We start from the raw sequence: 25,520 nt of genomic DNA, 5'->3' as shown, positions 1-25,520 counted from the left end.
TCGACTAGCGCTGTAATATATAGTTGGGAGCCTGTCACAGGTGATGGCTAGCAGGAAATTACCGTCGCTGTGTTTTGGTTTGTAAAAGTGTTGCAATACAGATGAATTATCAATGTACTACCGGAAGCAGCCAGGTCTGTTTCTCAGCGTTCCAGATTGATAAGAGTGGCTATCGTCGAGAGATGTTTGGAGCGGACGAATGAAATGACTGTTCTTGACACTGAAGTACTATATCATGAAGACGAAGCAGAATGTGATTCAGTGGAAGATATCCCGACTAATGAATCGCAAAATGGTTGTAACACTTTGGAAATCTTCATGTCACTGGGAATATGTGCTTTATCTGTTCCCGATGAGTATTATGAACCGGTTGCTAAACGATTGGACTACGGCGCTATACACCTTGAAGTACAGGTAAAGGCAGTAGCGCTAGCCAGGAATCATCCAAATTAGAACTTACAAACATTGCAAAGGAATGGAGCAACAACAGCCCTGAAAAGGAAGAAGGACTTGAAATTGTGGGAAAGTGATATTGTTATAGGAGGGACAAGATATGACAAATACAAGGCAGTAAATAAGTGGACATATGACCAATTTGTCGAATCTTGTTGTCGTAACGAGAATGTAACAACGAGAACACTCATTATACGGCCAACAAGGATTTTATGTTTGCTGCATCATTATCTTGGGCAAGAAATTTTGAATCGGAGTATAAAATTCGTCAATGGCACATCACTAAATACGTCTCTCATAAGGAGGTACAAAATATAGAAGATATACAGAAAGTGGCGGCTCTTTTCAACACACAAACTGCATCATTTATGACCAGGTTTAATCGTGATTACGTGATCAACCCCGATCAAACATGATGCGAGTCTCGGGTGAACATTCAACGCATGTTATCGTATAAGGGAGAAAAACGAACCCTTGTCGCAGTTGGTAGTAAAAACATACTAACACGTTCGTACACGGAGCAGTATGCCATTACAGCCTCTGGAAAAATGTTGCCTAAGGTTTTCCTGTGTTTACAAGAAACGAATGTTACATTTGGTCCTCAGGTTACAGAAGAGGTCAATCGTTTAACCAACTCGTTAAAAATGTTTACATTACCTGCTCCAAACTGATGAATGTGATTTACAGAACATTTCTTGAGAATGTTTTAAAATCATACATTTCTGATAGCAAGTTTTGTCTAGTATTGGATTCCTGGAGTGGTCAAAGTGATACTACAATATATGACACAATGTTTATAGATGGCGAGGGTCAGCCGACGTGCACAGTAAAAGTAATACCACTAAACTGCACACCTGTGTGCCAGCCGTGTAATGTTTATTTCTATCACCAGGTTAAAAACTTTATTTCCAGGCTTCAGAATTTCAGTGTGCTTCTGGAATCCCAGCGGGAATTGCACAACCACACGGATGCAATAACTATTTATAGCATAATTCATAACCAACTTTCAGCACAGATTTTCGGGCAGTGATATTGTATGTGTGGTGCGCATCAAAATTAATTCCCGAAAAAGACATATTTTTAAATGTAAACCAAGTTTGTTTTCTGCCGACTCTTTGGAAGGAACAGTGTAGCTTTCGAAAGATTGCATTCATTAGATGTTCTTGGTGCCGTGAGTATATTTGTTTCAAATTTTTATATGACAATTACCATCAATCTAGTTGTTCGATGAAAAGTGAGGATACGAAACAGTGACTGAAAGAGCCATTGTAAAGTGACCTCAAATAACATTTTATTTGTTTACTACCCCAAGAGGTTAGAGAAATTTATTTGCCTGCCTTATTATTATCATTTCTTATTGATTTACTTACCTTATTAACCCTCCTATCCCTATCAATTGAGATATGGAAAAATACAAACGAAAAGAATAACATCCGCTAGCTTTCTTTGAGACTGGAACCGGGTTCTTAGATTCACAGCCAGTTACCATAGCCATTGTGCTATTGGTGCTGTCGGTAAAAAGCGTTTACCATGTGGATATAGAAGCGACAGTTGTAAAAGTTTCTTTCCTCGATTTCTGGAATAGTATGCGTTTTTGGATCCCATACCTGAAGATGAAAATTGCTCTGTTTGCAATTATCTGTCAATCCCACCAATCTTGAGTCGATTGCTCGTCATAACCTTTAGGGGTGATTTTTTTCAAAAATGCGGGGGTGTTGACCCAAAATATCTTAGATTCCTTCGTTTTAGGTGGTACAGAAGTGACCTGCCAAATTTGAGCCGAATCGGTTGGCCGTGTCTGAGGCCCTCCCCTTGTCAGTAGATAAAATGGTGTGTTTACTGAGATGTCATGCATCGTCACTGTCTGGGTGGAGCTGAGTACGTGTGGCGCTTCCCTACTCCCTCATTCTTACTGCTTCTCCCCTTTCTACCACTCCACTCAATTTGCAGTCAGTGCTACCACCACCTGTTGCCACTAGCCTAGCAGCTGACAACGAGAGGCAGGAGGGATAAGGAGTGGTTTGCTTAGATCTGATTCTCAGAGAGTGTAGATGCAGCTGCCGTAGATGGTGGTCATGTGTGCATGAGGTGTGTCTGTGTGATGCATGTAAGCTCTTGTTTTCTGACGAAAGCTATGGCCAAAAATATAGTTGTGGGAGTTAGACTGTCCTTTCTATGTGTCTGTCTGCGACTCAGCGATCACCTATACGGTTGTTACTACCTGTCGTCATTAGTATTGATTCTCAGAGTATTTGTGCAAGTTATCTATTGCATGGATTCTCATTTCATCCACAAGGTGTCTGTGACACGTGAATAGCTGGCCATGTAAGCAGACTGCCATGACCTGTGAAAACTGCAGGCAATTTCTGTGGGTATTTATTAATGGATTGGGCCTGCCAATCTGAAGCCCATTGTTTCCCACTAATGTGCAGGCCCTGCCCATTGGATCTAGTCTCACCGACCTGCCCGTAGGCTGGATCTGTTTGTGTGTGAGTAATGCGGCGGATTTTTGTGATTTATATATGGATCCAGGACAGCAGTGCTCCTCGCCAGGCCAGAGGGCATGGCGATGGATTTCAGGAATTGCAACAGTCTCACGGCAAGTACATTGTAGACATTTATTCTAGTACATTTTTGACACTTCGAAAACAGTTTATATATTGGAAAGTATGAATGGTAAAAAGGAGAAAACTGTGACAGTCGCTGGCATTTTGTATGCTGCGTACTCGTGTATTTCTGGAAAGAAAAATCACACAATACCTGGTAAATAATAGACATAACACAGTGGGTAATAACTGACAAAAACCAACATTTTATTGGTGGTCACCTACTATGTTGGTTTACACAACTCCTCCCGGCCTTACACATTTCTTTTGAGAGGCTTACTTTTTTCTGAGGTTATTTCTGAAATCAGTGAAGGTATTTAAAATCCGTCTTGCAACTCCAAGGAAACGCGTATTTTTGTCATCAGATGTGTTTCGTTTTATTGAAATAAAATAACATCAGTTGTCTTAATGAAACATACATATCATTTGACTTGCTTTCTCTATCTAAAAACAGTTCATCACAAAAGATATTGATGTTAGTACTTAAGATTTTTGCTCACATGTTTAGAAATAAGGAAATCCATACAATTTTTGTCAATTTATGTCTTTACTTACCTTTGAGATCTCAAAATTGTGAGGGGAAAAATGCTAAAATGTGTCTGGAAATCGGGGAAATATCAGGAATTTCATCTGGGGTAACTTGTGGCAACCCTGGTTATCTGTATCAGTTATATTACTCGACCCAATCTCTTTCTGTTTTTTCTCTTTGTGTGTGTGTGTGTGTGTGTGTGTGTGTGTGTGTGTGTGTGGTGGGGGGGGGGGGGGGTTTCCCACCATAGTTTCTTTACTTACCATTACATTTTCTTAGCATTATACACACATTGTATGCTCCTTTGCATTATTGATTCATTGGCATACCTATTTACTTATTTCAGATACTGGAAATAATGAAAAGCTTACAGGAGAAGGGAGTAGCAAAACTGTGCCTACAGTTGAAAGTGCAGCTGATCAACATTCGAAGTCCGATGAAAGTGACAGTGACATACGCACTGTCACAGAGAACAATGTTGTTTATGAAAGTAATTGGATATCTGATGATGAGTTTGACCATGATGTGAGTGATGATGACGAAACAATGAGGTTAGCAAAGAATTTTATGTTTGAAAATAGTGGCCTGACACAAAAACAGATATTGAAAATTATTCAGGATCAGATACGTAAGAAAAAAGCTAATAAATCATTGGATTACACAAATCCTCAACCAACAACAAGTAAAAGCGTACCACCAGAGGATAAATTATTACATTGTGAAGGGACTTCGGTCAACTCAAATAATCCTCAACCAACAACAAGTAAAAGCATACCACCAGAGGATAATTTATTACATTGTGAAGGGCCTTCGGTAAACTCAAATAATTCTAATCCAGAGGATAAATTATTACATTGTGAAGGGACTTCGGTAAACTCAAATACTTCTAATCCTCGTGAAGCAGAAAATAAACTTATAGATTCTACGACTATGAAATTATCTGAAACAAGTGATAAGACAGTACCTGTTACAGACATGCTGCAGTTGAATGACATGGACTCGTTGCTGAAAACAGATCACGAAAATGGATATGAGAATGTTACATGTGAAACAGAGATAAACAGAAATATCAATAAACACACTTATATTCAGGACACATCTGTTGAAAAGGAAACAACAAACAGGGCTGTTTCACAGCAAATTTGTTCAGATGCCAGTGAAAAATCTCCTGAAGCCGTTACCATCAAAGAAACTAAGCTTAATGAAGAAAGCATCATTGAAGTACAATCAAGTGACAGTGAAGTAGATTTTGTGGAAGTTAACAGCAATGCAAATAGTGCACAGAATGTGAGTGACATGAAAGCAAAGACTCTCCTTGAAGTTGTGATTAAAAAAGATGACTGCAACCTAGATGATGATATTTTTGCAGACATCTTCACAAAATCCCCGGATGTGACAGAAGAGAAACACAATAGTGCTCCTACTTCTAATGTAGGTGATGCAGGTAATAAAAATTTGCTGCATGTTGAAGATAATGAAAACAGGAATGATCTCTCTTTTTCTCTTCCACAAAAAATTGATGCAAAGAATGAAAATGTAGTTGTTACTTCAAAGGAATGTAACATTATTGATGTGAATACTGTGGACATTAGCAGTAGTCATAATACTGGGCATATTGCAGAAGTGCCTTATGCAGATGATGTGGCAGCATCTGAGACATTTGAACACAGCAATGTAAAGCACAGCTTGAAAGTCACACATGAAGAGGGCCAAGAGGATTTCCAAGCAATTAAAGAACTACAGACTCAAGAAAAAGTTCAGGAAGATGCAGTGACAACTGAAAAACTGCAAACAATGAAAGTAAGTAGCACTTATTGTCACCAAGCAATTTTATTCTGTAGTGGTTTGTTTGTCTTTTAGAATCACTACACTGTCGTTTACCAGATCTCAGTTCAGTTTTTTTTTTTTATTTTGATATAACTTAAATGTACCAAAATTGGAAATTCTTTATTTCTTTATCTTGTTCCTTACTGCCATATGAAGCAGTGATTACTTCTGCCACCACTTAAGAACCATGTCTCCACATGTGTGTGCACATTCCTTGCTCCAGAGTACAGTCTTCAAATTTGTTAAATAACTGCTTTAACTAATAGCAGTTGAATATATTTATCCAGAATTTTGTGGTACGAAGAAATTTAGGGTGTGGCACATTGGCTGGATGCAGACATCCTGCTCCTTTTTTGCCAGCTCAGGAAAATCCATATGCATTCACACCACTTTCCTCGTAATGAATTCTGCATAAAATTGCCAACATTACATTTTCTGCATTCATTTACAAGTAGACAGAGTTCCCTTGATTTTACTATAAAAGCAGCTCCAATCTGTCTTCTTTTTCTCATTCCACTTATGAACAGTCAGGCTTATATCACTCTTATAATTTTTAAATTATATTGTTAATTCATGGAAAAATCTCCCTTATGAAACATTTTCTTTTGCCCATCCTCTAAGGTTATCATCAAATAGGATTAACAAAAAAAGGCTCGAAAATGAGCTCAGTGTGATTTGTAATGGGATTGTTTGGTTGTGATACAGATATTCGCAACAAACTGCACTGGTAAATACTAAACTACAGATATTATGCATCATGAAACATATTTGTGTGTAAATTTCAGGGACGCTCATTTCAGGGGGAGACAAGGATCATCTTACTGTCACACTAAATAATATTTTTGCTGTGGGGGACTATCACATAAAACTAGTTTCATCATCAGTTAAATATATTTTTGTCAGTAATGCACTGATCTCATGTATTGTCTCATTTTTCATACAAATTTAATCCTTGCTGGACATTTATAATAATCATAAAAAATATTTTTGCAGTCTGTTCATTACTTTATAGATTTTAGGTAACCTCAGTGCTCACGTGGTTTTTCTGAAACATCTGTCCAAGTACGTGGTTGAATGTTGGTGATCATTAAGGAGTTTCATTTTTCATTCACCTTTCTGGGGTAACTCATCTTTAAGAGAGAAACTAAACATTACTCAAAAACATGCTGTAAGAATAATATGTGGTGCTCACTCACAATCATCTGTAGACATCTGTTTAAAGATTTAGGCCCTTCAGCTACTGCTGCACAGTACGTGTATCCTCTCATGAAACTTCTTGTAAATAACCTGCTTTGGTGCAAAAGGAACAATGTTGTACATAATTTGATACAAAAAAAAATCATTAGTCCACATTAACACCCAAGTTGACAAAGTGGTGTCATGTCAAATGGCTTGCACCAAGCCGTGACTCACTTCACTTTTGTGTACATATTTATTTCTTGTATTTCTTCCAGAAGAACAAAACTTTAAAAAAATTACTGTCCTTGCCTTTAAAATCTAAGTTGAATGCACATCCCCATATGTAGTAATTTTCAGTATGTGGAAATTGTGTGCGCTGGGGAAAGGCCATGTTAATTATGAGGGCTGTTCAATAAAGAATTATCCTATTTTTTTTACAACATATCTTTACTCATCCTCATAATTTTGGTGGTCCTTCTCAAAGTAGTCTTCCAGGAATGCGAGGCACTTGTCCCAGCATTTCTGCCAGTCTTCAGATACATGCTGGAAACCATTTTTTGACAGCTCCCTCAAAATTGCCTCCGCAGCCTTTCACCACTGCTTCTGATGATTGATAATGCCTCCCACAAAGGCATTTTTCGTGTTAGGGAATAGAAAAAAGTCATGATGTAGCCTAGTTTCATCAGCAGTGATTATGTTTAAAAGAAACTCTGGATCTTCCTATAACATCAACTTTAGCTGCCTCTGACATCAACTTTAAATGCATGTAGATCTGCACGTGAATGTCCTTTTGTTCGGGAATCTACCATCCTGGAACCCACTGCGCACAAACACATCTCATGTAATTTTTGTCACCAATGTGCGAGTGGTTCCCAATGAAATGTCCAGTATTCCAGAAAGTGATCTTAGGTAATTTGTCAGTCCTGTCTCTCAATGACAGCAGCAGTGTCAATGTTTCCTTCTGTAAAAGCAGTAACTGGAGCACTGAGTCCACCTTTCTTCGAAACTGATTGTTTCCCCCTCATTAAAACTTTTAAGCCACCTTCAAGCTGTGCTGTAGGGAAGAACAGATTCTCCATGGACCTCATGTTACATTGTACAGGCCTCAGCTGAAGATTTGTTGAGACGAAAGCAGAATTTCAAAGCCGCATATTGTTCCTTGCGCGTTACTCCATTGCAGTGGTAGGTGATACTGAACATGTCTGACCTTGCCTACCTCTCACAGGTGGGAACCATGAGTCCCCACAGAGAAACTACTATGGTGTGTTTGTTGCACATTAAGCTAACAGAATATCATAAGATTGAATTTTAGTAAGAAATTATGACCATAAAAATATTATGATCATTCTTTATTGAACAGCCCTCATATTATAGCTATTCTAGCAAATTAAGTGATAATACTGTGTTATGTTCTTGCAGTGCTGTATGTGCCCCATATGCCTCAAGTATGCTAGAAAGATGGGCACATTTAATCATTTTCATAAGTTAAATTTACATGTTTAATGTGTCATTTTTGTGTATAATTTCTATAATTATGATCCGAATCAAATATTTTAAAAAGATTGTTTATTAACAAATTCTATAATTGACACTCATGTAACTAAGAGTATTAAATTTTTTAAAAAAAATGATTTCTGTTGCTTTACTACAACGCTAGCATCTTACACACTTACATTATTTACCACAAGTTGTAATGAAATATAGCTTCCTAGTGACTCATCAATTATTTTCAGAATTTGCTGGAAGAAGAGCAGCGTGTATTATTCACTGAAAGGGGGCGACAAGAACGATTAGCATCTAGTATAACAGAACAGATGAATTTGGAAGCTCAGGTGAGATTTCTATAGTTGCTGGTGTGTTTCAAAATAATTGTACTTTTATAAACTGCCACTTAGTGTATGCACTGGTCTACATTGATAATTTTGTGTATAAATATATCTACAACAGGCTATTCAGTTTGGTGCCTCATATAGCAGATTTCTCTCCTGTACCAAGTGAGGTAAGGTATGGTTAAGACACTACACTCATATCTGGAGAGGTGTAAAACTGTGATGCACTTGATTTAAATAATGAAAATGTGCACCAGCACTTATTTTTTATGGTTAGACAATGTGTTTTGAGAATTTATTCTCATTTTTAAGAGCATTTGTTTATATGTACATTGATGGTGATTTTTGCATGTGTGATTTTCTGTTTTTCTCCTTGCTTTTTGTATTGTACAAAAATCTAAAGCTCCCCCATGAAATCCATTGTTTGTGATTTTTTAATGTGTTTGAGTATCTGAAGATCGTCTTCTATGTTTTTGAGTGGGTGTCCTGTGGCTTTTATGTGTGTTGCTATCACTTATTTTGTACACTGTTTATGTGTATAAAAGTTGATGTGTTCAGTGTACCTATTAGGTTGGTGCATAAGTTCCTAGTGTGTTTGTTTTTCATGTTGGTATTCCGGCTGCTATAGGTTTATTTATTGATTGTCATTTTTATTTATACTTCACTGTTGCTATCTGAGTTGTACATTGTCATTTTGTCATTTGGAGATTGTGGGTATAACTGTGTACACTAGAAAATGGAGTGCCAATTGGAGAAATGCTGTCAAAAACATTTGTGCCATGTATGGAATAATGCCATTGGACAGAGCATAACAAGTAAATGGTTTTCTCATTTTAAGGAGGACTGTTTTGACATTAGTGATCCTCCATGTTCAGGAAGACCTTCAGAGTATGATGAGGATCTTTTAAACACAATAATACACATTAGTGAGCTCAATAACTGACAAATGTGATGAACTGGAATCATTCCACCATCGTGTGACATCAGCATGCAATGGGGAAGGTTCAAAAGGGGTCAATTCTAGTGTTCGATTCCACTCGGTAACTTTGAGCAGTGACGTCGTACTTAAGGCAGAAATGCTACATAGATGCAATCTTTGAAAGCAGCTGATCATGTTCTTAAACAAACAAATGGAGCATAGAATAAAATTCCAATCACAGTTCATATAATTAGTTACTTAGTCACAGATGATGTAGAAAAGAACTGAAGGTAATGAAGATAAATAAGAACAGAAAAGGAGCATCAGTACACAAGTAACAAAAATTCATGAAAAGTAGGGTCTGACAAGTATTGTAATCGCCAACTAGAGTTAAGTTAAATAGGTCAATTCTAGTTACTGATTTCAGCAATTCCATGGTTCATTATTTATATTGCTTTAATAACAAGTGTGTGCACTGAAAAGTTACAGGATTTCTTCATTTGATTTTACTCTTGTCACTACTATTAAAAAGAGAGAAAAAAAATTGGTAGCTGTACCTACAAAATTTGTTACTTTTTCGTGGTACTTCTGAGACCAATAAGAAATCTAGAAATCCCACAAAACATAGTCCACAACTGCAAAAATGTCCAAAATTATGAACCATGAACTAGTTGGAATCGTTACTAGAATTGACCTCCTATACAGGGTGTTACAAAAAGGTACGGCCAAACTTTCAGGAAACATTCCTCACACACAAATAAAGAAAAGATGTTATGTGGACATGTGTCCGGAAATGCTTAATTTCCATGTTAGAGCTCATTTTAGTTTAGTCAGTATGTACTGTACTTCCTCGATTCACCACCAGTTGGCCCAGTTGAAGGAAGGTAATGTTGACTTCAGTGCTTGTGTTGACATGCGACTCATTGCTCTACAGTACTAGCATCAAGCACATCAGTACATAGCATCAACATGTTAGTGTTAATCACGAATGTGGTTTTGCAGTCGTGCAATGTTTACAAATGCGGAGTTGGCAGATGCCCATTTGATGTATGGATTAGCACGGGGCAATAGCCATGGCGCGGTATGTTTGTATCGAGACAGATTTCAAGAATGAAGGTGTCCTGACAGGAAGACGTTTGAAGCAATTGATCGGCGTCTTACGGAGCACAGAACATTCCAGCCTATGACTCGCGACTGGGGAAGACCTAGAACGACAAGGTAATTGTTCGTGCAGTTGACGATAACCCTAATGTCAGCGTCAGAGAAGTTGCTGCTGTAGAAGGTAACGTTGACCACGTCACTGTATGGAGAGTGCTACGGGAGAACCAGTTGTTTCCGTACCACTTACAGCGTGTGCAGGCACTATCGGCAGCTGATTGGCCTCCATGGGTACACTTCTGCGAATGGTTCATCCAACAATGTGTCAATCCTCATTTCAGTGCAAATGTTCTCTTTACAGATGAGGCTTCATTCCAACGTGATCAAATTGTAAATTTTCTCAATCAACATGTGTGGGCTGACGAGAATCCGCACACAATTGTGCAATCACGTCATCAACACAGATTTTCTGTGAACGTTTGGGCAGGCATTGTTGGTGATGTCTTGATTGGGCCCCATGTTCTTCCACCTATGCTCAATGGAGCACGTTATCATGATTTAATACGGGATACTCTACCTGTGCTGCAAGAACATGTGCCTTTACAAGTACGACACAACATGTGGTTCATGCACGATGGAGCTCTTGCACATTTCAGTCGAAGTGTTTGTACGCCTTTCAACAACAGATTTGGTGACCGATGGATTGGTAGAGGCGGACCAATTCCATGGCCACCACGTTCTCCTGACCTCAACCCTCTTGACTTTCATTTATGGGGGCATTTGAAAGCTAATGTCTACGCAACCCCGGTACCAAATGTAGAGACTCTTCGTGCTCGTATTGTGGACGGCTGTGATACAATACGCCATTCTCCAGGGCTGCATCAGCGCATCAGGGATTCCATGCGACTGATGATGGACGCATGTATCCTCGCTAACGGAGGACATTTTGAACATTTCCTGTAACAAAGTGTTTGAAGTCATGCTGGTACATTCTGTTGCTGTGTGTTTTCATTCCATGATTATTGTGATTTGAAGAGAAGTAATAAAATGAGCTCTAACATGGGAAGTAAGCGTTTCTGGACACATGTCCACATAACATATTTTCTTTCTTTGTGTGTGAGGAATGTTTCCTGAAAGTTGGCCGTACCTTTTTGTAACACCCTGTATAAGTCAGTTCTAGTTACCGATTCCAGCCACTCGATGATTCAATAATTAGATCATTTTTTCAGCAGGTGTGTATACTAAAATGTAGGCTAATAGGATTTCTGAACTTGTAATTGCTCTCTGAACTATTGTAAAAGAGTTACTAATATTGGAATCAGTTATTAGAATTGAACTATAAAGAAGGCAGAAGAGAGCAATTACAAATGTTTAAATGCTGTTATGTTTCAACTCTTGCAAAAATAATTTACATGTGAATCATGGAACAGCTGGATTTGATTCCAATATTCGTAATTTTTTGTGGATTTTCGTTAATTGTGTACTGGCTTTTCTTTTAAAATTTAGTGTGTCAGTTTTTCCATATTTAATGCTACTGTTTCATATTTGTTGTAATTCATTTCATTTTCGTTTTGTTCTGTTACTTTTAGTTTCTCCCTGCCCAAAATCCTTACTTTTATGCGCTTCTCCCATTACATTCAGTAATTAACAGTAAGATTAATGCTCTTTTATATTAGTATGACTTCACCATGTGCTTTACTGCAATGCAGTTTAAAGGTTCTCTGTGCTTTTCTACTGTCATAAATTGCGAGAATAATTCTTATCAGATGAGAAATTTTTTTTTTAAATTCTTGTTCTTAATTATTTTCATTATCGTCAATTTCAATTCGTTTTGATACACTTCATGACTAAGTAAATAACTTACTTCATGACTAAGTAAATAACTGTGTGAAATGTGATTGTAATTTTACTGCATGCTATATTTGTTTGTTTATGAGTATGAGTCTTGCTTTCATAGACTGCCTATACGTATCACCTTTGCCTTAGGTATGATGTCATTGTTCAAAGCCGATGAGTGGAATCTGACACTAGAATTTGTCCCATATATGCATCTCTACTTATTCGTCATCAATAGGCGCATGAACAACACAACCATTCCTATTCTGTATCACTACTGGTGGCAAGAAAGGTGTCTTTGTGGTAACATAAGGAAAAGAAAGGAATGGTTGAGCCCAAACAAAACAGCAATTCCCCGCACAAAGACCTGCATGCATCCATAAAAGATAGTGTTATGCACCTGGTGGAATAGCAACTGTGCAGTGTACTACAAATTGCTTCCCCAAGGCATAGCCATCACTGCTCACATTTATTGTCAACAGCTGAAGCACTTTGCAGATGCAGCCGAAGAGAACAACGACCAGGAGGATTGCGTCAAGTGATGCTAGTCCATGTTAACACCTGCCCGCATTCTTCTAGTCTGACAAAAAGCCCTATACAAGAATTGAATTGGGAAGTCATTCCACACCCATCTCATCTGATCTAGCACCCTCAGATTTTCACCCTTTCTCATATCTGTTGAATAACCTCCAAGAAACTTCCTTTCTGGATGAAAAGCACTCCATACATGGCTTGATGAGTTCTTCACTTCGAGACCATGTGATTTCTAAAGTCATAGAATCACAAAGTTACTCCAGTATTGGCAGGAAGGAGAATATATTATTGATGACTAAAGTCCATTATGGGTGTCTGTTGTGTTTATTAAACTTATGGAAAAATGTACAACCTTTGCACAACCTGACATGGTACAGTGACTTTTTGAAAATATTCGAGATGTATTGGAGAGTTTAATGGAAGAACTGGTTCTACTTTACAACATATTATGGATAAGTTCAAGTAGGAAGCAGCAGGTAGCGTATCCTTAATGAGAGGGTTCAGACAAATTTGGCACCATGAATTAGAAGCAACATATGGGAAAATGTATCGCAACCTAAAGCAACTATAGCACCTCTGTTTCTTTTGAAGTTGTTCGTTGGATGTTGGGAAAGCTGCATGACATAATGTGCAGTTAATTATGGCTGGGCTTGATTGCATACAAACTTAGCTGCACATCCACTCACTTGTAACTCATTAGTATGGTGACTGCTGTTGATTCTGTGTACAACAGCTGTGCACTCTGTCACATCAGCCTGCACTGTGCTGAGTTGCATTAGTGCAACCAACATCATACTACTTTCTTATTGACCATACTGAACCTTAACACTGTTTGTCAAATTTGTTATTAGTAATGCATTTTTATTTGTTTATTCATTCATTCATTCATTCATCCCCTTCTTCCTGTCATCATTGAATTTGCATGTGCTTCAGTTTTACACAGTCTCAGTACAAACAGTTACAGCTGTTTGTCCAATTCAACCTGTTATGTGCATCCCACTTAAACTTGGTTATTACAGATGCTATGTATAGCAGTGTCTTGTTTCCACTTGCTCTAAATCCAAATTTCAGCTATCAGTGAAATATATAAATCAGTAATATAAATTGGAACAAAAAGTCAGATAAAGCTTTGATGAAGTAGCTGTGAATAGAAATAATAAATCAATAAAGAAACACTGTTCATAGCTAGTTATTGCTGAAACTAGTTTGTGGGTAATAACAAAGAATTTACATCAAGGAGGACCCACAAAAGTCCATTTTATTATTGTTAGAAAGAAGTGTGTGTGTGTGTGTGTGTGTGTGTGTGTGTGTGTGTGTGAAAGAGAAAGAGAAAGAGAGAGAGAGAGAGCCGGTGTCTGTACATGGAAGTTCTTCAGTAAAAAGTGCAACAATTTGTAAGAACTATGTTTACAGGATCACTTCATTGAAGTGGCTTGTGCAGTTAATTTCCTCTATAGCTCTGTAGTCTTATTTATGTGACTGTCATTTCATGCATCAGATCCAGTGGGTACTTTAGGTTATGAATTATTAAAATAGTAATGTACTGATGATGATGTGATGTAATGCTGTCACCTTTTTTTTATACATAAAAGTAGCACATTATGAATGTACATTAATGTTTTAATTACATGGTACCTGCTCAATACTATTGTTTTTTAAGTTAAACTAACATTCTTGCATTAGAATTCCTGTTTCTTGTGCTGAGAAAAGAAAGAAAGAAAGAAAATGTAGTTCCAAGAGAATGACTTATTCTTCTATTCTTCTTATTTTTGAAGTTTTTTTATTTTGCTATGTTGATATCTCATTTAATTTTGTAATGGCATATAAAAACTTTATAATGCCATATGGGCTATTTAACATATCTTTATTTTGATAGGAACTACTACAGCTTTTTGGTATACCATATGTTATTGCACCAATGGAAGCAGAAGCACAGTGCGCATTTCTAGATGCTGTTTCATTGACAGATGGAACAATAACAGATGACAGTGATATTTGGCTTTTTGGTGGACAGAATGTTTACAAAAATTTCTTCAACCAGAAAAAGCATGTTCTGCAATTCAAGGCAGCTGAAATTCAACGATATTTCAGTGAGTTTCTATTGCTTTTGTACTGATAATTTGCAGTGATTGAATAAAAGTATAATTAATTCTCAGGGTGAACAATTTAAAACTTCTATTTTGCTTTGACTATGCATGATCTGGGAACAGCTAAATCATGAAAAGTTCAGCAGTATGTTCAGCTGTGTGAAGCAGAAATTATAGACAGGATGGGACATGATATTTTATAGGTTGTTCTAATTAGATATTCTGTGCCTTTCCCTGATAACATGGCATAAATATGACACTTCTGATATCTTCTCTCACCCTTTTACCAGTAACTCAGGACCCTTGGTCATTCATAATAAACTATGCTTGTATGAAATGTAAAGGTGGTAACTGGGAAATGTTGACTCTCTTAAGGTAATAGGAAATAAACAATTTGTAGTAAATATATATTGAAAAGCCACCTGCATACCACATGGGAACCTAAAAGGACAAAATTTCTTAAATGCTGATGATGGTGTGTGAGATAGAAGTAATATATAAACTCTCAGCCAAGTAACAGTCTCAGTACATTTCAAACTTACTATGGCTTTCAGCAGTCATCAATTGAAGTTATCTTGCTACATAGTAGATGTGACCATGTATTTACACAAATACTTGAGTTGGTAGTAGATTACATTTGAGCAGTGGAAGAAAATTTCATCACCAAAAGACCAATGAGACAAGTGAGTTTATTGTTTATAGTTCCTTAATACCAAGCCCACCACCAGTGGTTTGGATTAAATTGCAAATCTGTGCATAGTGTATCAGCGAGTGAAGCCTTATAACTTGGTTGCTGCCAATTTTTTCATGAGACAGTAACATTTAACTCTGCAACTAATTAGAGAAAATGTATTTGCAAAGTTTCAGGAACCAGTTTCCAAAGATGGATCAAGTAATATACTACAACTCACTATGTTTTGCTTCTGTGGCTATTGCAAGGATATGGCTTCAATTCCATATGAACAGAGAGAGATGGTACAAGATGCCTGGACACAGCTACACATAAGTCTGACAATAGGAAGTCCAGAATGGAATAACAACAATATGGAAAAGATAATGCTACTCACCACATAGAGGAGGCATTGAGTCCCAGACAGGCCAGTGAATATGACTGCTAATATAAATGAGATTTGGACAGATGACAGATTCACACACAAAGCATGCATGCGTGCACCCCCCCCCCCCCCCCCCCCCCACCACACACACACACACACACACACACACACACACACACACACAGAGGCACTGCCTTGGTGGTGGAACCTGACTGAGACTGCCAGTGCATCTGATGTCAGCAGCATTTTGTTGGGGTCGGTGGTGGGGACAAAAGAGGAGGCATGGGCAGGGAGGTGGAGGGATGCGTGTTAGGGGTGAGGAAAGATGCTGTACTGTCTGTGGGAGCTTGCGGTGTTGTGGTGTGGACAGAATAGGGCTGCTAGGTGCAGTGTGGAGATACTGTAGTGGGGTGCAGGGTACTAAGTCACAAGTGCTCTGTTGTGGTCAGATGATTGTTATGTGGGAGGTGGTAGGTGACTGTAGAAACAAGGCACAGGAGATATGTTTCAGGACGATGTTGCGAAGGTAATTTTGGTATGTGAAGGCCTCAGTGAGACCCTTGACCTATTTGGAGAGGGCTGTTTGTCTCTACAGATGCAACGACCGTGGATATCTACACTGGGAGGGAAAGTCTTCCTGGTATGGAATGGGTGCCACCTGTTGAGGTGGAGGTATTATTGGTAGGTTTGACGTGGTTGGGGTACTGATGTAGCCATCCTTGAAGTGGAGGTCAACATCAAGGAAGTTGGGTTGAGGAAGGTGAGGTGAAGCAAATGAGGAAGAAGGTGGTGATGTTCTGGAGAAATGTGGGTAACCCCAACCCTGGTCCAGATCATCAAGATGTCATAGATGATTGTAAACCACATGACGTATTTAGGATTCTAGATGGTTAGAAAAGATAACCTCTAAATGGCCCATGAATAGGTTTGCTTAGGATGGTGCCATGTGGGTGACCATTTCTGTACCACCTGTTTGTTTGTCGCTAATTCCATCAGAGGAGAAGTAATTATGGGTGAGCATACAGTTGGCCATGGTGACCAGGAAGGAGATTGTAGATTTGGAATCAATTTGGCGTAGGGAAAGGTAGTGTTCAATAGCTGCAAGGCCATGGGCATTGGGGATGTTAGTGTAGAGGGAGGGGGCATCAATAGTGATGAGCAGTGAACTGTGTGGTAAAGGAACAGGAACTGAGGAGAATTGGTGGAGGAAATTGTTGGTTGTCTTTTATATCTAGGGATAGGCTACAGGTAACAGGCTGAAGGTCCACAAGAGCAGAGGTTCTCTCAATGGAGGCCCAGTAACCGACCACAGTGGAGTGCTCTGTTTGCTTAGGTTCGTGGACTTCAGGAAGTATGTAAAAATTAATAGTGTAAGGATTAGTGTTGTGGGATCAGTTTTTAAATGCTGGATTGATGTCCTTTCTGCAGATGTGGAGGTTGGTTTCCATGCTGAGGGATTTGTAGGATAATCGTGAGGCGAGTTTCATCTGGTATCCCAAGTGCTGCTGTCACTGCCATAGTGCTGTGCCCAGACCATGCCCACCACACCAGCCTGTCAGCACTCATGATGGTCCTATAAAGCCGGCAGCGCTGGGGCTCAGACTGCAGTCGTGTTCTGACAGCGCTCGTGATCATTTATGTATTCGTCATTGCTCTGGGCACTGATAGTTGCTGCATCATGATATCCAATTTTGTTTTGCTCTCTGGTCTGGACATTTCGCTGTGTGATCTTTGTTGTCAGTTGTTCCTGTTCTGTGTGTCTGTGTCATACTGGTGATTCCTCATCGGCCTGTTGGCTGGTGTGCTACAGTCATACTCAATTCTAGTTACTAGAATTGGTGAGGAGGTAAAAGGCTAGCAGTGCATTATGGGCACAAAACTTGTGCAACAGTAACAGCTGCTCCTGGAGCAGCAATTGAAACAGCAGTTCTAACAGTAAATGGACCTTTCGCATTAGGAAATTCAGCTTCTGTCGGAACAAACACAGGTGCAAGGTTCCCAACCCATCCAAACTGTGGTCACCTCCCAGACAGACTCCTGCCCACCCACATTTCTGCCATTTAACAATACGAAGGAGTATTGAGACATGTATTTGCATCAGCCGAAACAGCACTTGGCGCCTTTTTGTGTTTCTGATGATGCTCTCTGAAGGTCACTTCCTCAGAGACATTTTTTATTTTATTTAAGAAGTTGGCTCCCCTCTCAAACTTGGTTGCACTCACTTTCGAGGAAATGTGTCGATTACTGTCTAACTATTATTCACAATGGTTCCACATGGTTCTGACCTGTCAATTTCTTGCCATCCCCCTCCCACCTTTTTCACATACAATTCACTTTGCCTTTTGCTCTTGTTAATTCTTGCACCATGTTTTAGTAGTAATCTCTGTCTTGCATATTACCGTGTCATTCACCTGTAAACACTCAGATTTTCAAATCTTGTCCATTGCTGTTCCCAATAACCAGTCTTTCTTTCTCATCCCATGCCGTACGTCTCCCATGACCCATGGTTCTGGGTGACTTTTCGGGACTCTACCCTTTTTCCTAAATCTCACCAGACCTTTTCCTTCATCCTTCTTCATTCCCCTTCAAGCCTTCTGCCAGGAAAAGGAACCACTAGTTCTGAAAGCTAGCATACTGTAATACCTTGTTGTCACTTGGTAAGTAGATTCTTTTATCTATCCAGTTAATTATATCTTGAAAGACTCATTATTTTTGTTGACATTTTAAGCACTAAATTAGATTTTGGAGTTCCTGTGAAGATCCTCTTCAGTGGAGTTGAAGAAGTAGCCTAACAGAAAATGTTAATGAGAAAATTGAGAAATTTTCCATTAGACATATCCTTATACTCCATGGAAGATTATCTTCATGGGAATTCAAAAACCCAATAATTTATTTATTTTAACATCATTTACATTAGCACTGTAATATTATACTATTAATAGCTTTAAACAAATGTCTTGTATTACACTTGATTAAAATGTAAATTTCTGTGCTGCATTTAATAAATATTGGTTGCCTTTACTAATTCATTGAGAGTTTCACGACAAACGTCATTTGATCTTGAGAGTTTATGAGAAGTTTGCACCAGACACATTTGATGGAGGCATTGATCACTACATACCCCTCTTTGTGGAATCCTTGAACTATGGCTAACCTAATGTAATTTAATGTCATTACTGCTGATAGCCTATGTACATTGCCAAGAATGTGTTTTGAGTGGCCATTCTTGAAGACAGTGCATACTCACATCACCACCAGTGTAAAGTGACAGGAGCCATTGTTCATCTGACCAGGCAACTCATATCCATTGTCCTCTGGCACAATAAAGATTTTCCTATGTGCACAGCAGTTTTGACTGAAGACATTTGGGTTAACTGGGGTCTTACACGAGTCATCTGTTGCAGAATATAAACTAAGTGCTCTGTAGCAACATATTGTCTTGACCTACTCTGAAAGAGCAGTTGAATCATCTTTCAGAGCGTGTTTGCATCAGTTTTATGTAAGAAATGCACAATGTATATTTTGTGACTCATTCTCTTAAGACAACAGTAATTCACTACACTAGCATAAGTACCCAGTAACATGCAACAGAAGCAAATAAGGCCACAGTAAAATAAAACAAGTGTCCTCATCTTTTTATAAAAGAATTCACACAACCGACTACAGGGAGGTTGTCAGAAGATAGGTGACATTGATAGGGAATGATGGAAACCATCACAGTAGTTAGTTAGCTCCTTGGCTGATAAAGTATACCAGTCAACAGGTGCTGAATCAGTCTAGCCACCTCATACACAGGCATAGACGACTTGCACAATGGCAAGAGCTGTACAGTGCATTATCTGACAGAGTCTGTAAATGTAGCATCATTGTCTAGATCGATAGCTCCATGTCTTCCATTGGTACGTCCAGCAAAGTTACAGGTGTGTGTGTGTGTGTGTGTGTGTGTGTGTGTGAGAGAGAGAGAGAGAGAGAGAGAGAGAGAGCAACAATGGAAAGCAGTGTGTGATCTATTGATCTATCATTTCTTCAGGGACTGCTTGTTGTAGTAGTGACCTGAAATGATAATGGGAAATGTTTACTTTCTGGTTCTTAATGTTCCGTCTGTGCTCCCATTGTTCTTTGTACAGTGAGATCATTAATTAATATAAGTGAAATAGTGAAATGCCCCATTTACATTCATGCGACACCTGATATGTTTTAATGCATTGTGTCCACAGATTCTGTGTCAGTGAAAAGAATAAAAATATAAGTAAACGATTGCAATAGCTTTATCCTTGTAACAGTCATTCTTGTATTTTATTTCACAGGATTGACACGCAGGCAGCTTATAGTACTGGCTTTGCTGGTTGGTAGTGATTACACTACTGGATTATCAGGCATTGGCCCTGTAACGGCATTGGAGATAATTTCAGCCTTTCCTTGTGGAAATGAAGATTCTGTAGAAGCAATCACCAGGGGATTGAGAAAGTTTCGTGAATGGCTTATCACAGGAAAAGCTGCTGGACCTGGTGGGAGATCAGCACTCAGACATAAGCTAAGGGACATTAAACTAAGTGAAGGTTTGTTTTCCTCATAAGATTGTTCAGTCTGTAGCACATCTGGAGAAAATTTAGTCAAAAATGTATGAATTTAAAAGTGTACTTACATCATATTAGCTTTTCTGGCTTACATGTCTCGTGAAGATAAATGACTAGCTTCATTGTCACAAAAGTAGACAAGAGAAAAAGTATGTGGGTGATAGAAGATTGCTTTGACAATTTCATATATATCTTTCAGAATATGTTGTATTTTTAAACAGTCATTGGTTATGGTGCTTTCACTTACATATACATTAAAAAGCTTTGTAGCTCTTCACAATATTCTAAGCAGAAGAGTAATAGCAGCTGGCCAAATCTCATTCTTTCATAACTTCTGAACAGTTACTTTGTATAGAAGAAAGGACAATTGGGAACTAGGGAGTAAGACTAGCACACACAAATGCTGGATGATAGAAAAAAAGTTATTTTCAGCCCTGGATTTGGAGAACAAATTGAAAATACAGTTTCCTATACAAATTAAATATGTCTCAAGACAAGAGGCAAATTTTCAGGTGTATTAAGCGAATTCCATTGAAAATATTTTTCAGAGAGTAGTAGTATCACAAGAGTACCACATTAGTGGTCATCTCGTCAGAAGAAGCAGTCATGTGTCAAAGGGCGGTGTGCTATTTAAAATCTGTTGAGAGTAACTTCATCATATTATTTTGGTTGAAGAGAAGTATGCTACTGCAGTATTCTGAGTATCACAGTTTGCAGTGCTTTACCGTTCATCTCCCTCTGCTGTGTACTATATCTTAATAGCATTATTGTACACAAGGAGAAGCACAGCGAGTTACACTGTACAAATGGCATGTCTCCTGGGTTCTGATTACTACTGTTTTTCCCTCTGATTATCAGGATTATGACACAACTTCTCTGTGCCTTTGCTGCTTTAAAAAGTTATCGTGTATGTAACCACGTTGAAAATTTGTTGCATCTTCTGAAGCGGCATTCATATCTGCCCTCCTAAAATCTGAAAGGTGCTATTTTGCTCAGATTATGAGTGACCAGATAGCTTGTGGATGATTGTCATATGTGCAGTGTGTGCATGAACAGTCAATAAGTGTAAAATCAAGGGTCAGTGTGTGTGTTTACAATTTGTAAACATTTTGCACTATGAGGAGCTGCAATCAGTCAATTGACGACAGCTTTTCCAGAGCACAGAGGCAAGGTGTAGGTTTAAGCCAATGGATAGGTGGTAGTTTCTGTCCCTCCGGCAGTGCAGCAGGCACACCATTTTGTTTGAGAGTTGACACGGCTTCTAATAAGAAGCAATGTATTTTGATTTTCCTGTATGCTCTTTAGATTCAATTATGAAAGTTTATGCATGTTTGTGTATTTATTGGACACAGTTCCACGATTTAATAAATGTTTAGTATATATTTCCGCTGTCTTTTTGACCCTTCGCTTCCAGCTCCAAGCAGTGCTGGCTTCCATCATGCAACTTGAGACTGTTGCTAATAGGAATCACTGTGAGGACCATATGTGGAGATTCAAGGGACATTGAGCATGTCCCTTGTGTCCTATGATCAGTTCGCTGTGGCCGCCAGTGAGATTGGCCTCTCATCCATGATCACATGGAAGGTTGCTTCAAGGTGTGGCAGCCAGCGAAAGACTTTCTGAAGGGCTGATTGAAGGGCCTCCCTGGTTTGCCTGATGAACAGGTTTCAGGTACTGTCTTTGTGTGATGAAGATCCTGAGCCAGATGCAGTCGCTTTCTGTGTTTCAAGGGAAGCCTCTAGGATTGCATGCTCTGGACGGTCACAGAGGGTGCGGTTACTGGTAGTTGGGAGCAGAATGTGTCCCCTTCAGCCGTTCTGTCATGGGACATGAAAACACACATGGGTGTGGATCTGAGGATATGTTGTTGTTATTGTCTTCAGTCCTGAGACTGGTTTGATGCAGCTCTCCATGCTACTCTATCCTGTGCAAGCTGCTTCATCTCCCAGTACCTACTGCAACCTACATCCTTCTGAATCTGCTTAGTGTACTCATCTCTCGGTCTCCCTCTACGATTTTTACCCTCCACGCTGCCCTCCAATGCTAAATTTGTGATCCCTTGTTGCCTCAAAACATGTCCTACCAACCGATCCCTTCTTCTAGTCAAGTTGTGCCACAAACTTCTCTTCTCCCCAATCCTATTCAATACCTCCTCATTAGTTACGTGATCTATCCACCTTATCTTCAGTATTCTTCTGTAGCACCACATTTCGAAAGCTTCTATTCTCTTCTTGTCCAAACTAGTTATCGTCCATGTTTCACTTCCATACATGGCTACACTCCAAACAAATACTTTCAGAAACGACTTCCTGATACATAAATCTATATTCGATGTTAACAAATTGCTCTTCTTCAGAAACGCTTTCCTTGCCATTGCCAGTCTACATTTTATATCCTCTCTATTTCGACCATCATCAGTTATTTTACTTCCTAAATAGCAAAACTCCTTTACTACTTTAAGTGTCTCATTTCCTAATCTAATTCCCTCAGCATCACCCGATTTAATTGAACTACATTCCATTATCCTCGTTTTGTTTTTGTTAATGTTCATCTTATATCCTCCTTTCAAGACACTGTCCATTTCGTTCAACTGCTCTTCCAAGTCCTTTGCCGTCTCTGACAGAATTACAATGTCATCAGCGAACCTCAAAGTTTTTACTTCGTCTCCATGAATTTTAATACCTACTCCAAATTTTTCTTTTGTTTCCTTTACTGCTTGCTCAATATACAGATTGAATAACATCGGGGAGAGGCTACAACCCTGTCTCACTCCTTTCCCAACCACTGCTTCCCTTTCATGCCCCTCGACTCTTATTACTGTCATCTGGTTTCTGTACAAATTATAAATAGCCTTTCGCTCCCTGTATTTTACCCCTGCCACCTTTAGAATTTGAAAAAGAGTATTCCAGTCAACATTGTCAAAAGCTTTCTCTAAGTCTACAAATGCTAGAAACGTAGGTTTGCCTTTTCTTAATCTTTCTTCTAAGATAAGTCGTAAGGTCAGTATTGCCTCTCGTGTTCCAACATTTCGACGGAATCCAAACTGATCCTCCCCGAGGTCTGCATCTACCAGTTTTTCCATTCGTCTGTAAAGAATTCGCGTTAGTATTTTGCAGCCGTGGCTTATTAAACTGATAGTTCGGTAATTTTCACATCTGTCAGCACCTGCTTTCTTTGGGATTGGAATTATTATATTCTTCTTGAAGTCTGAGGGTATTTCGCCTGTCTCATACATCTTGCTCACCAGCTGGTAGAGTTTTGTCATGACTGGCTCTCCCAAGGCCGTAAGTAGTTCTAATGGAATGTTGTCTACTCCGGGGGCCTTGTTTCGACTCAGGTCTTTCAGTGCTCTGTCAAACTCTTCACGCAGTATCGTATCTCCCATTTCGTCTTCATCTACATCCTCTTCTATTTCCATAATATTGTCCTCAAGTACATCGCTCTTGTATAAACCTTCTATATACTCCTTCCACCTTTCTGCCTTCCCTTCTTTGCTTAGAACTGGGCTGCCATCTGAGCTCTTGATATTCATACACGTGGTTCTCTTCTCTCCAAAGGTCTCTTTAATTTTCCTGTAGGCAGTATCTATCTTACCCCTAGTGAGATAAGCTTCTACATCCTTACATTTGTCCTCTAGCCATCCCTGTTTAGCCATTTTGCACTTCCTGTCGATCTCATTTTTGAGACGTTTGTATTCCTTTTTGCCTGCTTCATTTACTGCATTTTTATATTTTCTCCTTTCATCAATTAAATTCAATATTTCTTCTGTTACCCAAGGATTTCTAGCAGCCCTCGTCTTTGTACCTACTTTATCCTCTGCTGCCTTCACTACTACATCCCTCAGAGCTACCCATTCTTCTTCTACTGTATTTCTTTCCCCTATTCCTGTCAATTGTTCCCTTATGCTCTTTTTGAAACTCTGTACAACCTCTGGTTCTTTCAGTTTATCCAGGTCCCATCTCCTTAATTTCCCACATTTTTGCAGTTTCTTCAGTTTTACTCTACAGGTCATAACCAATAGATTGTGGTCAGAGTCCACATCTGCCCCTGGAAATGTCTTACAACTTAAAACCTGGTTCCTAAATCTCTGTCTTACCTTTATATAATCTATCTGATACCTTTTAGTATCTCCAGGATTCTTCCACGTATACAACCTTCTTTCATGATTCTTAAACCAAGTGTTAGCTATGATTAAGTTGTGCTCTGTGCAAAATTCTACTAGGCGGCTTCCTCTTTCATTTCTTAGCCCCAATCCATATTCACCTACTATGTTTCCTTCTCTCCCTTTTCCTACACTCGAATTCCAGTCACCCATTACTATTAAATTTTCGTCTCCCTTCACTATCTGAATGATTTCTTTTATTTCATCCTACATTTCTTCAATTTCTTCATCATCTGCAGAGCTAGTTGGCATATAAACTTGTACTACTGTAGTAGGTGTGGGCTTCGTATCTATCTTGGCCACAATAATGCGTTCACTATGCTGTTCGTAGTAGCTTACCCGCATTCCTATTTTCCTATTCATTATTAAACCTACTCCTGCATTACCCCTATTTGATTTTGTGTTTATAACCCTGTAGTCACCTGACCAGAAGTCTTGTTCCTCCTGCCACCGAACTTCACTAATTCCCACTATATCTAACTTTAACCTATCCATTTCCCTTTTTAAATTTTCTAACCTACCTGCCCGATTAAGGGATCTGACATTCCACGCTCCGATCCGTAGAACGGCAGTTTTCTTTCTCCTGATAACGACATCCTCCTGAGTAGTCCCCGCCCGGAGATCCGAATGGGGGACTATTTTACCTCCGGAATATTTTACCCAAGAGGATGCCATCATCAATTAATCATACAGTAAAGCTGCATGTCCTCGGGAAAAATTACGGCTGTAGTTTCCCCTTGCTTTCAGCCGTTCGCAGTACCAGCACAGCAAGGCCGTTTTGGTTAATGTTGCAAGGCCAGATCAGTCAATCATCCAGACTGTTGCCCCT

At 39.0% G+C, this 25,520-nt stretch overlaps 1 protein-coding gene across 2 annotated transcripts in view; it reads left to right on the top strand.

Moving 5' to 3' along the window:
* LOC126336804 (DNA excision repair protein ERCC-5 homolog) overlaps positions 1-25,520 on the top strand; it is an 82,698-nt gene that overhangs the window by 36,551 nt on the left and 20,627 nt on the right. For both annotated transcript variants that reach the window (XM_050000842.1, XM_050000841.1), the window contains exons 7-10: positions 3,935-5,388; positions 8,328-8,426; positions 14,687-14,900; positions 20,260-20,511. In XM_050000842.1, the coding sequence (XP_049856799.1) occupies positions 3,935-5,388; positions 8,328-8,426; positions 14,687-14,900; positions 20,260-20,511 (2,019 nt within the window). The remainder of the gene's footprint in view (positions 1-3,934; positions 5,389-8,327; positions 8,427-14,686; positions 14,901-20,259; positions 20,512-25,520) is intronic.

This window comes from Schistocerca gregaria, chromosome 2, assembly GCF_023897955.1.
Source record: "Schistocerca gregaria isolate iqSchGreg1 chromosome 2, iqSchGreg1.2, whole genome shotgun sequence".
Taxonomy (NCBI): Eukaryota; Metazoa; Arthropoda; class Insecta; order Orthoptera; family Acrididae; genus Schistocerca; species Schistocerca gregaria.
The sequence above is the reverse complement of the archived record's forward strand: the minus strand, read 5'-3'. Positions and strand labels throughout refer to the sequence as shown.